Source organism: Momordica charantia (genome assembly GCF_013281855.1).
Source record: "Momordica charantia cultivar OHB3-1 chromosome 2 unlocalized genomic scaffold, Mcharantia_2.0 BLBB01000002.1, whole genome shotgun sequence".
Lineage (NCBI taxonomy): Eukaryota > Viridiplantae > Streptophyta > Magnoliopsida > Cucurbitales > Cucurbitaceae > Momordica > Momordica charantia.
This window is the reverse complement of record NW_028275160.1, coordinates 1,473,171-1,488,633: the sequence shown is the minus strand read 5'-3', so window position 1 is coordinate 1,488,633 and position 15,463 is coordinate 1,473,171. Positions and strand designations below refer to the sequence as shown.

At 35.2% G+C, this 15,463-nt stretch overlaps 1 protein-coding gene across 5 annotated transcripts in view; it reads left to right on the top strand.

Annotated features, from left to right (window-relative positions):
* Nucleotides 1-15,463, top strand: part of LOC111020630 (ARM repeat superfamily protein) — a 31,711-nt gene that overhangs the window by 9,613 nt on the left and 6,635 nt on the right. For all 5 annotated transcript variants that reach the window (XM_088121290.1, XM_022297334.2, XM_022297335.2 and 2 more), the window contains 17 exons: nt 263-322; nt 430-548; nt 2,689-3,070; nt 3,163-3,347; nt 3,471-3,543; nt 4,913-5,063; nt 5,147-5,316; nt 5,896-6,252; nt 6,639-6,806; nt 6,924-7,214; nt 8,540-8,716; nt 9,287-9,550; nt 10,952-11,050; nt 13,195-13,379; nt 13,729-14,064; nt 15,040-15,193; nt 15,309-15,419. In XM_088121290.1, the coding sequence (XP_087977416.1) occupies nt 263-322; nt 430-548; nt 2,689-3,070; nt 3,163-3,347; nt 3,471-3,543; nt 4,913-5,063; nt 5,147-5,316; nt 5,896-6,252; nt 6,639-6,806; nt 6,924-7,214; nt 8,540-8,716; nt 9,287-9,550; nt 10,952-11,050; nt 13,195-13,379; nt 13,729-14,064; nt 15,040-15,193; nt 15,309-15,419 (3,282 nt within the window). The remainder of the gene's footprint in view (nt 1-262; nt 323-429; nt 549-2,688; nt 3,071-3,162; nt 3,348-3,470; nt 3,544-4,912; nt 5,064-5,146; nt 5,317-5,895; nt 6,253-6,638; nt 6,807-6,923; nt 7,215-8,539; nt 8,717-9,286; nt 9,551-10,951; nt 11,051-13,194; nt 13,380-13,728; nt 14,065-15,039; nt 15,194-15,308; nt 15,420-15,463) is intronic.

Genomic DNA, 15,463 nt, shown 5'->3' with positions numbered 1-15,463 from the left:
ATGCAATTACTTGCACAATGGGCTCAAGTTTAGCAAGATAAAAACACTCTGATCATGGAAACCAGAAGTATGAAAATTGATGTTATATGCTGGAAAGAGAGGGGCTTGGGGAATTGTAGTAAAAGAGCTACAATGGAAGGAGTTCACAGAGCAAAAGGACTGCAAATTTTTTTCTCTTGTCCCCTTATCAATAAATTTTTACAACTGTCGTGGTTCAACATCTAAATATGGATCATATTATTATTTCATATCTGATCCACAGGAGGCTCCAACTACAGTGTTGAAAGAGTTAGAGGCCCTTCTTCTTAAAAATTCTCAGGAGGTATAAGTTTACGGCTACTTTTTGCTCTCCTTTTACTTTCTTGTAATCCAGTTTCATTAGTTTCTCATTACTTCTTAATTGATGTCTAATTCCCTGATGCTAAACAGGAAGAAGGTGAAGTGCGGTTCTGTGCTGTGAGATGGGCGACAAAGTTATTTCATTTGCAACATTGTCCAAGTCGATATATTTGTATGCTTGCTGCAGCAGATTCTAAATTGGACATTAGGTACCCTTCCCACTCCTTTTTGAAAGATTCATTTCCCTGGCATGTGATGATAAACTAATATGAAGACAACATTTTGCAAATATCGCTCTTACTCACTCATGGATAGGCAGAAGAAATGCTAACCTTTATTTTTTTGGTGGGGGGGGGGGGGGGATGTGGGAGTTGGGTGGTCTAAGAGAACAAAACTTTCATTAAAATCATGGGGTACAAAATGTAGCGGTTCACAGTGGAAAGAGATAGCCTTTGGAGACGGGTGATAGCCACTATTTACGGTGTGGAGTCTTTTGGTTGGTGGACAAAACCTTTGGGTGGTTCTTCTATCGGAAGACCGTGGAGGGACATACAAGGGAACCTTAGAGCTTTTCAAAAGTTCTCCTTCTTCAAATGCCCAAGTCAGATTTTGGGAGGAACCATGGATTGATTCTGCCCCTCTTTCCACCACTTTCTCAGATTTGTTTGCGTTATCCTCCAAGAAAGGTATGTCCATCGCGGATTGTTGGTGTACAGAGGCCTTAACCTGGAATCTTGGTTTCAGAAGGAATCTCTTTGAAAGGGAAATGAGTAGATGAGCAAACTTCACTGGAAAAATAGAAGGTGCAGCTATCGGAAATGGAAGGGACATTTTATGGTGGAAAGCGGACCCATCCGGCCGTTTCACAGTCAATTCAGCCTTCATGGCCCTCACGTCCCCTTCTCCTCAACTTAATTCAGCTACGGCAAGCTTGATATGGAATTTTAGAGTCCCAAAGAAGGTAAAATTCTTCATTTGGACTTTGTTCTATAGAGGGGTAAATACCGCAGAGAAACTTCAAAGAAAATTGCCTCATTGGACTCTTTCTCCCTCTGTGCACAATGTGTATGAGCAACAATGAAACAGTGAACCACCTTTTTCTCCATTGCCCTTTTGTGTCCAAAGTTTGGGGGTTTATAGCTTCTTTGCTGGATTTCTCTCTCTGTATTCCTAGAAGAATTGAGGATTTCGTTGCTGAAGGTTACGGAGGAAGGCAGCTCAAGGGCAAAGCTTGGGTTCTTTGGAATTGTGCGGCTCGGGCTCTTTTATGGTCGATATGGAAGGAACGGAATTGTCGGCTTTTTGAAGATAAGTTGATTTTGTTAGATTCTTTTTGTGTGAATATTAAGCATCTAGCTTCTTGGTGGGCTATACTACACAAGAAAGTTTTTTGTAACTACAATCTTCTTTTGCTTACACAAGATTGGAAAGCGGTGATTGTATAGAGCTTTGGGGAGGGTTAGCTCTACCTTCCGCCTTTTGTTTGTATCCCCTTTAGGGGCCTTCTTGTTTTGAATACACATATTTTGTTTCTTATCAAAAAAAAAAAAAGGGGGTACAAAATGTACAGAGATGAACTGAATTGTAGAAATATCCCACAAACTATGCAAATCTACATTAGCGAAAAGTTCATGGACATCACAGAAGTATATAGGTTGAGAAAATCAAAACGAATCATTGAATCAAATAGAACTTTAGAACTTAAAGTTACAGAAAATTTTTATTCCTCTGATATCAAATAACCTACAAGAAGGTAATAACACTAACTTTCCAAATCAATCCACCTTTATTGCTGGTTGGTAGCCAAGTTTGATACCGTAGAAATGGAGGAACTTGCACTACAAATCACGAGTGGAAAGGCAATGGAGGAATTGTTCTTGATCTTTATAGGAGTGATGGAGAGGGAAAAAAGATGGCATCTCCTCCAAATAATATAAGAAGTATTAACCCACCACAACTTAGTACTCAGATAAAAGGGAAATAAAATTTCTTGGGTTCATCACTCATCAAATTCTCTTGAAGGGGAAGGATGGAAGATTTGAATCAGATGTTTAATATGAAAGAATTTTATGCTCCCTTTGAGTATCCTTACTTTGGATTGGGGTCCTTCTGTAAATTCACTATTCTTGAGTGCTCGTACGTGATGCCTGGTCTAGCTTTTTTTTTTTTTGGTACTCTCTCTCTCTCTATTTATTTATTATTATTATTATTTTTTTTAATGAAATATTTATGTCCCTCTTATCCCAAAACAAAGGGGATGCATTGTTCCATAAAATACTCTTCGTACACATTCTTGTGTTATTAGTTGCATAGGAATGAATTTCTTAAATTACGCTTTTCTTGTTTTAGGGAAATGGCTCTTGAGGGCCTTTTTGGAGTGAAAGGCGAAGGCCGAACTATAATTCAAAATCATGATGTTAAATATCCAAAATTTGAAGTCATGCTAGATTACATTCTTAAGCAGCAGCCAATGTTGTTATGCTCAACTGAGTTGAGGGAACAACAGCTCCTTTTTCCATCTCAAACATACATCACGATGATAAAATTTTTGCTAGAATGCTTCGAGGCAGAGTTGCAGCAAGGTGACCCTTCAGAAGCATCATCTACTTATCGGTCTTCTGTGGAAACAACGTGTCATTTTCTTGAACACGCTATGGCATATGAGGGTTCTGTTGAGTTGCATTCTACTGCTTTCAAGGCATTGATTACCATTGGATCTTATTTACCAGAGGTTGTTTGATTTCTCTTAAACAAATCTTAGTGATATTCATCTTTTCCCCTCTGCTTGAAGTTTTTGTGATGATGTGTGGTTATTCTGTACAGGTGATTGCAAAACATTATGCATTAAAGGTTTCCTGGATGAAACACTTTCTTGGTCACATAGACTTTGATACTCGTGAATCTGCAGCACGCTTACTTGGCATTGCTTCTTCTGCTCTGACAACGTCTGCATCGTCAGCTGTTATGGAAGAACTATTGACCTCAATTAGTGGAATACATAATTTAAGGTTTATTTACTTGATGAAAATGGTGATTCAAGAATCATATTTCTGTCTCTTATAAAGAAAAAAAAAGGTCACATTTCTGTCTTTTGTACGTTGAGTTTATTCTTGGATTTGTTTATTCTGCAGGTTTGAGACTCAGCATGGGGTGCTATGTGCAATAGGATTTGTTACTGCAGATTGCGTTTCCAAAATACCAGTAGTAAGTTGATCAATCTCTCTCTCTCTCTCATGTCATAGTTTCTCTTTCTTTTCTTTCCTTTCTTTGCGATAGGAAGAATATAAGTTTTTTGTCGCTGGATGGGGGAAAGGGAACTCTTCATTGATATAATGAAAAAAACAAGAAATATTCAAGGAAACAAACTGCGGAAGGAGTGAAATAATAGGGCAAAAATAAACTAAGTTGCAGAAATAAATGCATCCCTGTTATAGCAAATGTCAGAAATAGAATAATTGTGGGAGAATTTGGGTAAGGAACACCAATTAGAGGCCTTAAATTTGGATAATTTAAACCATGTTTGTGAAATGATTGCTTTGATAGCATTAACCCAAAGCAATCAATATTTATATTACTCTCTGGTTCCTTTAGTTTTTTCTTTTCATGAAAAATGAACTATAATTTTTGAACTGAAAATCCTTAGATTGCCAGCTATCACCCTCCATTGTAAGAAATATATTTTTTTAAAATTTATTTATTTATTATTATTTTTTTTAAAAGAGAGAGAGGCCTTGAAAATTAGTTGTGATAGGAAACCCAGATATTAGAATAAAACTTATTGAGCTCAACGCCTCCTCACCCTCCACAAATTAATCCTGAAAAATTCTTTTATTTTTCCCCAATCGAATGCATGAGAGGCTCAGAAACCAAAAAGTTGCGAAATCCTTAACCGTGAAAAGCAATATGTTTTTGGTCTTTACTAACAATCATCTTTTTCAATTAAAAAGAGTAGGGTTAACCATCATGGGATGACTCAAGTGTTCAATGAGGGCCAATGTAAATAGCAAAGGACTTAGAGGAAATGAGTTCAAACCATGGTGCCCACCTACCTAGGATTTAATATCCTACGAGTTACCTTGTCAATCAAATGTAGTAGGGTCAGGCGGTTGGCCCGTGATTAGTCGAGGTGCGCGCAAGCTGGCCCAGACACACGGATTTCAAAATAAATAAATAAATAAATAAAATAAAAATAAAAAGAGTAGGGCTTCATTCTTTCATGAGTAATGTAGGATAGCTGGTGCTATATTATGCAACACTCTACTTAAATGTTAAAGTAGAAGGCTGTTTGAAGATATCCATCTATAAATTTCATTATTTTGTCATATTTATAATTATTGCTAGCCTAGTTATATTTTGATATTATATTGGTGGAGACAAAAGTTTATCCAATTCTCAGGCCCAAGTTCTCTGGAAGTTGGTTCTAAATTTTTTTCCACCATCTATCGTCATGCTATGCCTCATATATCTTGTGAATAAGAGAGACTAGTGCTAATGAAATTATACTTATAGTTATGTTGATTAGATCTTTTTCTGACGTCTAGAGCTGAAATTACTGACTTTGAGATTTTCATAGATTCCTCAGTCAGTGCTTGAGGATACGCTTAAGTGCTTGGTTAGTGTTGTTAAATCCGAGACTGCAGCAATATCCTCTGTGGCAATGCAAGCCCTCGGTCATATAGGGTTGCGTGTACCGTTGCCGCAACTTCATAGCAATTCTGAGTCAGGTAATCTTTGTTACCTTGTTCTTGGTTTTTGTCATTTATGATTATTTCTATGGACTAAATAATTTGACGAAACTTGAATGCAGTTGATGTCTTGATGGTTTTACGTGACAAGTTGGGCAAGCTATTATCGGGTGATGATATTAATGCAATCCAGAAGATTCTTTTATCCATTGGACATATATGTTTCAAGGAAACATCATCAACATGTCTAAATGTTGCCCTGGATTTAATTTTCCATCTGCACCGGTGCAAGGTGAATTTGATCAATCTACCCACCCCTTTTCTGTTCACTTTACAAACAAAGATTGTGATGTAGGCTTTAAGCATTAACTTGTAATTCTTTAACTTCTACTTTGTTTAATTATTAGGATAGTTAATGATTAGTTTTTACCTAGGGTTATTTTATATTTAGCTTAAGGGTAACTAATGCAACTTAATCCTCTATCCCTTAGCCCTAACCTATTTATAAAGGTGGGACCTTCCTTATTGTACATCCTTTCTGAAATCAATAAAATGACTGCTTTTTGGCTAAGCTCTCCACCAGATTATGTTGTTAATCTACTGATGTAGATATAGTTGATCTTATAAATATCACATCGAACTTTTAGATAAGGAATATGAGATTGAAGTTCGACCTAATATTTTGGGAGAATAAGATCCTTATTCAATCTATATTCTTATCTTACTCTCATCTCATGTGCTAATAATTATAAAGGTCCATTTCCTTGATAGTTGAGGATAACTTGAGGCAAGGTTTTCCTTGTAAAATCCTTTTGTGGATATGATCAAAGCTTATACGTTATATGGCTTTCTCTGCTGCCAAAAATTTCAGGTTGAAGATATTCTTTTTGCTGCTGGGGAGGCTCTGTCGTTCCTATGGGGTGGTATTCCTGTGACTGCTGATGTGATTCTCAAAACCAACTATGCTTCCCTTTCTTCTGCATCAAACTTTCTCGGGGGAGATGTGAACTCGTATTTGCTGAAATATAAGTGCAACGTAGCAGGAGTAGATGAAACCAGTGATGATTTTCATGCTGCGGTTAGAGATTCCATTGCCAAAAAACTATTTGATGATCTTGTATACAGTACAAGGAAAGAAGAACGTTGTGCTGGAGCCGTCTGGCTTGTATCACTTGCAATGTATTGTGGTAATCATCCGGCCATCCAGAAAATTCTTCCACAAATTCAGGTATGTGTCTAATAAGTAGTGTCGAAGGGAATAATAACCCGCCTGCCCACCCCAGACACACACACACACACACACAACCCAAACATAAATTTTTTTTTTTTTTTTTTGGCTCAAGGAACCTTTTTATTCCAGCAAAGTTTCCTGGAAGGCTGTGAACGTAACTATTTTGATTTAGTTTAGTTTCAATTGTCAACATTTAGTTGATATGAATTTGGTGGTTTTCTGACTTTTTAATTGAATTATTACTTGGACCTTTGGACTTGAGAATACCTCGTCTTGTACAAGTTTGTTTTTATTAAGTTACTGAAAAAATATTTAATATTATGAGTTTATAATATCTGATCAATTCCACATTCAAGAGATATGTATGTTTTACCTGAATGCAGGAAGCCTTCTTAAATCTTTTAGGTGAGCAGAACGAACTTGTACAGGAGTTAGCTTCACAAGGAATGAGCATTGTGTATGAATTGGGTGATTCATCAATGAAGACAAACTTGGTAAATGCTCTTGTCAGCACTCTGACTGGTTCAGGAAAGAAAAAAAGAGCAATTAAAGTAAGTCAACTTTCTGATCCCTCTCATTTTTTGTTCCTTTCCCTTTTCCCTTCCCATTGTGCTCCTTTCTCTATTTATGGTGTTGTGAATCAGAGGCTCACATAGTTTATTAATCAGCTTGTTGAAGACACTGAAGTTTTTCAAGAAGCAATAGCCGAAAGTCCTAGTGGGGGAAAACTAAGTACCTATAAAGAGCTTTGCAGTTTAGCCAATGAGATGGGACAACCAGACTTAATTTATAAGTTTATGGACCTAGCAAACCATCAAGCATCCTTAAACTCTAAGAGAGGTGCTGCCTTTGGGTTCTCTAAGATAGCAAAGCATGCTGAGGGTGCCTTGAAGCCTCACCTGCATTCACTGATTCCAAGGCTGGTTCGATACCAATATGATCCTGACAAAAATGTCCAGGTACTTTGTATACCTTGCATGCCCTCAATGAAGCAAATAAGTAAGCTTGTTCAGGTGTAAACCATTAATCATTTTAGTGTTACTTTCCATTTAATATTATGATTTGTTACAGGGAATTTCATTCCGTAGGGGGGGTCTAATGACATGAAGTACTAACATAATAACTGCTCATTGTAGCTTTACGTAAATGTTCATCCCAACTGTTGTTATATAAGCAAACTGGTTTTTCCTATGGTGATATTTTTCCCACTCTTTATGTAAATCTTGTTATTAATATAGTGTCGTTTCCTGTGTATGCAAAAAACTTTGATCTTAAGAGCAGAACCCATTTAATCTTATTTAAAGTTTGTAGTAACCTCTCTTCTTCATATTTAATTGACGAATAGCTATGTTCAGTAAATAAATGAATAATATAAGAGAATATAATTCTATTTGCCTGCTAAATTCCTTCTAAACTTATTTAAGGCTTAAAATAACCACTTAGTTTAATTACCAATAACTATATTATTAATTAACTAATAGAATAAGTTTACAACACCATTCTTTGACGTGTAAATATACTTTTAAATATTAATGATAAAAGAGGACCTAGTTATTAAATTTTTAAATAAATTGTATGTTTTAATATTGTAAAACTTAGATATTGATCAACATGGTTTACCCATAAAAATAGTCAAATAAATATTTTTTTAAGAATAAAAATATATACTATATGTGAAAGGGCTTTAGGGCAGGAATTTGTATTTACTTTTTGTGTCTCCTAACTTTTTATAAAATTCTAAAACTATGCCATTCTTAATGTAATTAGCAGTAGTTTATCAATCAGAAACTAAATAAGTTTAGAAGTTGGGAAAATATCACTTTTCACCCCTATAAGAATGCTACTTCTATTACTGCATAAAAACAAACTCTTATTCTTCAATTCATTAGGGAGTGAGGGCTATGGAGAATGCTGAATCATGCACACACACACAAAAAAAAAAAAGGATTCTATTAATTGATTGACTCTATAATCATGTTACTGAAAAATATTAAAATTTTTGTCTATAAGAAAATATTTACTCGTTAACAAATGAAATTTGGTTTTCTATTTGCTTTTGTCTATACTAAATTAATATCTGTGGTAATCCATTGAATCTAAGCTGCTTTTTCTGAATCTCTTCATTATGTTTAATTGTTCTGAGAACAAAGTTAATCTTTTTATTTTTATTTTTTTATTTTTAACTCTTGTTATTTCATTATTCCGATTGGTGCGCTACTTTTTCATCAAGTTCCCATCCTCCCTAGTTTGGCATAATATAATCTTCATTCTTGTAAATTTTTAGGATGCAATGGCGCACATATGGAAATCACTGGTGGATGACTCAAAGAAAACGATTGATGAGAACTTAGATCTTATAATAACTGATTTAATAATACAAAGTGGATCTAGGCTGTGGCGGTCACGAGAGGCATCTTGTCTTGCACTTGCTGACATTATACAAGGACGGAGGTTAAGACAGGTAACCATCATATTGTATATGCATGTTGTAAGCATCCTCTCAGTGACAACATAAGTTTATGTGCAAATACTTGTTTAAAGGTACAGTTAAATTGGTTGAAATTTGGATCTTAGTTCTGCGGTGTAACAATCTTCAAAATCCTTGGGTACTTTATGTAGGTCGTTCAAACCGAATAAAGAAGGCTGTTACCTAGTGAACAGATGTATCTTCTTCTCCATCATGATTTAACCGTTGCTTTTACAACATATATTAACAAATATAATGACGTACATGAATTCAATTTCATTTATTCATTGTAGCAACATATGTAGTGTTTCTCAATTTTAATTATGATTTGAGCACTGGTTTTTCTTCAAATTTATAATCTCACAAATTGGTTCAGAATTTGAATATTAAACAATATCAAAATCTCTCTTTGAAGACCTAGCAAAATACCTCCTTATCTATATAAAAAATGTGGTATTAGTCATATGATGTATGGACTGCTCCTTTCTTGTTGTTAATCTTTTTATGGCTTCTTTTTTTTTTAAAGAAAAAGATGGCATGCATGATATAATTCTTTTCATGTAGGTAGAAAAGCATCTGGAAAAGTTATGGTCAGTAGCATTTCGAGCCATGGATGACATTAAGGAGACTGTACGAAACTCTGGTGACAAGTTATGCCGTGCCATAACTTCATTAACAATAAGACTCTGTGATGTCTCCTTAACAGACCTGGCAGATGCTAGTAAGGCAATGGATACTGTTCTTCCTTTTCTGCTTTCAAAGGGAATGATGAGTAAAGTTGATAGCGTTCGGAAAGCATCTATTAGTATAGTGATGAAGCTCGCAAAGGTTAAGTCTGTCTTGAATTCCTGTTTCGGAGTTTTATACTTATTTTCCAGCAGTATCCTAGGTTTAAGCCTAGAAAGAAACAGTGTTGATGTCAATGTTAATTAATCAGATATATGGATATACTATCAGAACTGGCAGTAGAAAATGTTTGAATTTGTAGATTTTTTCTTTTTTTTTTAACAAGAAAGGAACTTGTCATTAAGATAATGAAAAAGGAACAAAATTGTTCATAGATACAAACTCACGAAAGAGTGAGGATACAAAGAAAAAACAAAATAATACAGAAAAAGAAACTTAGTAAGGTGCAACAAAAACACTCCAATTCGAGCAAATCAAACTAGGAGAATAATGATTAAATAAGGGAGATAAAGAACTCCATTGTGAATCCTTATATTTGACAAGATCAAATCGAGCTAAAGGAGATTGTCTCTTATCTTAAAAAATCCTCAAATTCCTTTCAAACCACAGTTCATACACTAGGGCCTTTACTCCGTTAAACCAAAGAACTGGGATTCAAAACAGGCCCCATAAGTAACCGGCACAAATTATCCACCATCTTGTTACCAAAAACCAATGCCTAATTGAATTCTTCCAACAGAAAATTCCAACACTGACTTGCGTAGGGACAAAAGAAGAAAATGTGAGCCATACTTTCTTCATTAGCCAAACAAAAGGAGCAGACTGAAGGTACTAGACTAATATTTGGAAGCTTCTTTTGAAGAACATCAATAGTATTAACCTTCCCATAAAGAAGAATCCATGTAAAGAAGCTCACTTTTTTTGGACTCTTGGATTTCCAAATAGCCTTGAATAAGGCTTTTGGAGAAATATCACTGCCCAGCTTACAAATTGATTCAACAGTGAATAACCCTGAACTGCCCAACGACCATTTTCTGCTATCCGGAACACTGCTAGGGTGATAAGAATGAAGCAAGGACAATAATGAGATAAATTCTTCCATCTCGTCATCTTTTAATAGCCTCCGCGTAAAAATTTGAATAATGAAGTTCAGATACATTTATTACGTCTTTAATTTATAGATGACGTCTGTGCATTTTGCTTAATATATATATATATATACAAACCCCCAAAATACAAAAATCACTGAACGCCCTCCCAAAACTAACCTACCAAAAAACACCCCAGCTGCTCATATACACATAAATCTTAATATAAAAAATAACTCCAACACAAAGATACATCAAATGAAAGATTATTTTGCATTTAATATGTTGGTACTGTTTTATAACTTTTTATGAAGACCTAGATCTCAAATACGACATCTCTGAACTTTAATGAAGACCTAGAGTGTCCTTTGTTTTCTTTTTAGTTCTTGAACTTTTGGAAGTCTGTGCTTCTTTTCTGAAGATCCTTTACTCTTTTTTTTTTTCATATTTGCAGGGTGCAGGATCTGCCATTCGTCCACAATTATCTGACTTGGTTTGTTGCATGCTTGAAAGCTTATCTAGCCTTGAAGATCAGGGACTCAACTATATTGAGGTTAGTTTGGTTAATTTGTTTGGCATCAATTCTAATCTAAAAAATCATCTCTAGATGTATGAATTTGACCGTTAATTCAGAAGGGGAGGTTACTGAGCTGATCATCTCTGCTATTCCGTCATAAAAAAATACTTTACCCATTAAAAATTATGTATATTGGTTTTTTTTTTTTAAACCAAAAACGAACTTTTCATTGATTAGTGAAAAAGAATAAAAAATGTTCAAAGATACAAACTTCTGAGGGTGAAAAAGAGATAAAAATAAAACTAAGAGACAAAACTATGGGGGAATTATAAAAGCCTCCAAATGCGTACAAATCATACTAGGAGAATAATTAGAGAATACATTTGAGAGAACACCAATGAGATGCTTTGAACTTGGCTAACTGAAGCAATCCAATGGAGACTTGCTTTTGCCTTTGAAAATTTCTTTTCAACCATAATTACGATTGGAGAGCTCTAATACCATTGACGCACAAAACCGAACTTTAGGACTTAGCCTTTGCCCACAGTGAAGTTGGAGGACATTTCTTGGAACATCAGAATCAAAAGCCTAGGTTTCAGAAAATTGATGAAATAAATGTTCCCAACGAGCTGCAGCAAAGGAACACTGGAAGAGAACATGAAGCTGACATTCGCCACTTGCTGCACTGAGCACACGAATGGAGGGAGACAAAGCAAGGGCATGAAGCTTCTTTTGAAGGGTGTTCGCCATATTTACCTAACCAATCAAAATCCAGGACAATAAACAGACTTTATTTGGACATTTTGACTTCCAAATAGCAGCATAAAAGTCTTTCCAAGAGTTGAAGGAGGAACCACTGAATTTGCAAAGGGAACTTACTGTGAATATACCCGAAGGATCAATGGACCAGCTTCTTTCATCTGGGTGTGAATCTGCTAAGGACAGACAACAACTCCACATAGGCTTTTATTTCGTCTTCTTTAAGCGATATTCTGGTATCAATCTTCAAAGAAGAAGTGGCCGAATCTCAAAAATTTGCAACCAAACCACTGGGGGTTGCCGGATTATAGAATTGGGGGTTGCCCTATGAAATGCTTGGGTAATCTGGTTTATGTTAGTAGAGGTCATCCAGAAGGCAGCAGATCCAAGGAAAAATGTTGTATTTATTTGTTTTACGTTTTTCCACCTTTTAGTATCCATAACTGCTGCACTTGACTTGCATAAGGTCGGACAATCTTTTTCTTTTTCAATTATAAGGGAGTTTTCCCTTTTTTGCTTTAGTGCTTTTCTATAAAACAGCTGTGGTGGAGAATAGGATAAAGTGGGATATTTCTTTGACTTGATAAACGTACTTCTAGTTTTTTTTTGAAAAAGGGCTTTGCATTCTTAAAATTTGAAGTTTTTGAATGTATTCTTCATGGTAGAATTTCAGAAAGTCATTTGCACCAGGAGTCAATCAAATACAACAACTAGCAGTACTTAGATCCCAGGTTTTCTTAACTAAAAATCGGAGTTCTGCTCTCCTATATCCAAGGGCACCCGCACCCACCCCAAGTACAAGCCAACCAAATTTCTACCTCCCTCTACCACCAACTTACTCCATTATCATCACTTCCCGCAACAAACTTGCTAACAAATTTTTATACCGTTAATAAAGATCATATCATTTTTTTCTGGATATTATCTCAAGTCGACAAAGTTTCTGTTGACCTAGAATGGACTTATAAAGATTATATCGCTGGACAAACAAGTAGTTGTTTAAAGGCTTAGAGTCACTTAGCTTGCTTCAGTTTAGAGTTCACCTCTCAGTTATCCTTGAACTTATCAAATGTCTTGCATGATAGCTCATATGGGTCTTGGTAATCTGGTTTCCATGAACATAAAGCTCCATGGAGATTTTCCTGCAAACCTTTTTCTCCTTTGGTTTCTATTATTAAATTTTTTGAAAGATGTTTGGATCGGAGAACAAGTTTTGTATGTACAATTTCCTCTTCTTTTGGGGTAGTTGTCTCTTGTAAAAAACAAAAAAAGAATTTGAGATTACAAAAATAGTAATTGTTCAATTAAAATATTTGAGTGTGTGAAGATTAAATTTCATTGAAAATTTTTATCGTTTAATTTTTTTCCTTTACTTCTTTCATTTGTTGTGAAGGGGTTACTAAATTCTTTAATCTTTGTAGTTGCATGCAGCAAATGTTGGGGTGCAAACAGATAAGCTTGAGAATCTCAGAATTTCAATTGCAAAGGGATCTCCTATGTGGGAAACTCTTGACTTGTGCATAAAAGTTGTGGATGACGAATCACTAAATTCGTTGATTCCTCGGCTTGCTCATTTGATTCGATCTGGAGTAGGCCTCAACACTAGGTCTGAATGCTGCAAATTATCTTAACTTCTATTTAAGAACAGTTTGAACTTTGGCTTTCGTTGTAGCCTACTACTAAGTGCAATTTTTATTCCTTCATGTATCTCTTCTTCCAAGGACATGGAAGTTACTAATTTCTTAACTAGTGAATAGAACTATGGAATCAGAATCATGAACTTGATGATGTACAAAAGTTATGCCAAGAGTGGCAAGGAAGATGAATAATGCAATATGTGATCCACAGAGGATAGCCAAGGAATAAAGAGTTCATAATTCATAAAACTAAATGTTATCGTATCTGTTGTTGGTGGTGTTATATTTGTTGTTTAATTTTTTTGTATTTTTTAACAGGGTTGGCGTTGCCAACTTCGTGACCTTATTGGTTCAAAAGGTTGGTCCTGATATCAAACCGTATTCAAGCATGCTATTGAGGTTGTTGTTTCCAGTAGTCAAGGAGGAGAAGAGTGTAGCAGCAAAACGTGCCTTCGCTGCTGCTTGTGCGATAGTTATGAAATTTTCAGCACAATCTCAGGTTCAGAAGTTAGTTGAAGATAGTACATCTCTTCATACAGGGGACAGAAATGACCAAATTTCCTGTGCACATTTACTGAAAAGCTATTCATCCATGGCCTCAGATGTTCTGAGTGGATATCTTGTGGCAGTTATTCCAGTTATTTTCGTTTCAAGGTTTGAATAAAACTTCTTTTTAGTAGGCTGACTAAACATTAATCTTTAAAATGGCTTCTAAGTTATTAACGAAAGCTGGTAAATAGAAACTTAACTACTGCATCATCGATTCATCATAGTTATATACAGATTAAGATAAATATTGTGTTATAATATCACGAATAAACTATCTATTGACATGTCAACGTTTACATCATTATTTTCATAAATGGAAAGGCTCAACTTCAATATTGTTAGAATTGTGAGGCTTAATCATGATGATAGGTATGGTCTAGCCTCAATTGAAGTCTAATTAGAATCCAAAAGAAAGGATTTGTGAAAATAGATGGGCACCACGAGATGGGCCTTTTGCATCATAGTTCAGAACTTGGAGGCAAACAAGTTAGTATTCCATAGACTTGAGTGCCGCAGTGAGAGGATTTCATTAGCTCCATATCGTGCCATTTTGGCAACACGTGTGGCCCAGAGGAGCTATGTGCCACTGCTTGAGTTCAATAGTTCTCAATCAAGGAAAATTGATAAGTTCTCCCAAAATTTACTAATACATCCTGTCATACATTCTGGAAGGAGGAAAACCCTAATTTTCTATGCTCTGATTTTTTCAATATATGGCCTCCCACATATTTAGTATGGCATGAATAATTAGTAAACTAATCTGATGTTGTGGATCCAATTATTTTTTTATGCTTTTATTGTATCAGATATCAAACCTCTTATTATATTGGTTGGTTAGATTAACTATTAGTTTCATGTCCTCTTATTATAAAGAGAGTTATGTTTGCTTGTAACTGGTTATGTTTACTTCAAAAAAAAAAAAAAAAGGACCACTACGATTCTGTGCTATAAAGATTTACCATCTTAATTGATTGAGGAAATTTTAAGCTTTATCTTTCCTGTAATCATTTATGTTTTGGTTATCCGTATCCTGGGATTGAAAAAGTTAGCTTATGATTATTATTATTATTTTTAATTTAGATTTGAAGATGATAAGCATGTTTCTGGGTTATTTGAGGAGTTGTGGGAAGAAAATACTAGTGGTGAACGTATTACTCTGCAATTGTATCTGGGAGAAATTGTTTCTCTAATATGCAATGGATTGACATCATCGTCATGGACCAGTAAAAAGAAAGTAAGTAGTTCACCTTTCAATGGCTACTCCCTACTAATCCTGCCTTTTGGCTTTTCTTATTTTAATGATTTTTCTTGACATTTTTTAATTCTGCTTGCTTGTTTCTATCTTGCAGTCAGCACAAGCAATTTGCAAACTTTGTGAAGTTTTGGGTGAATCCATTTCATCTTATCATCATGTCATGCTCCAATCTCTTATGAAAGAAGTTTCTGGCCATATATGGGAGGTATGGTTATATGATTTTACTTTGCTACCAGAAAGAAATACGCT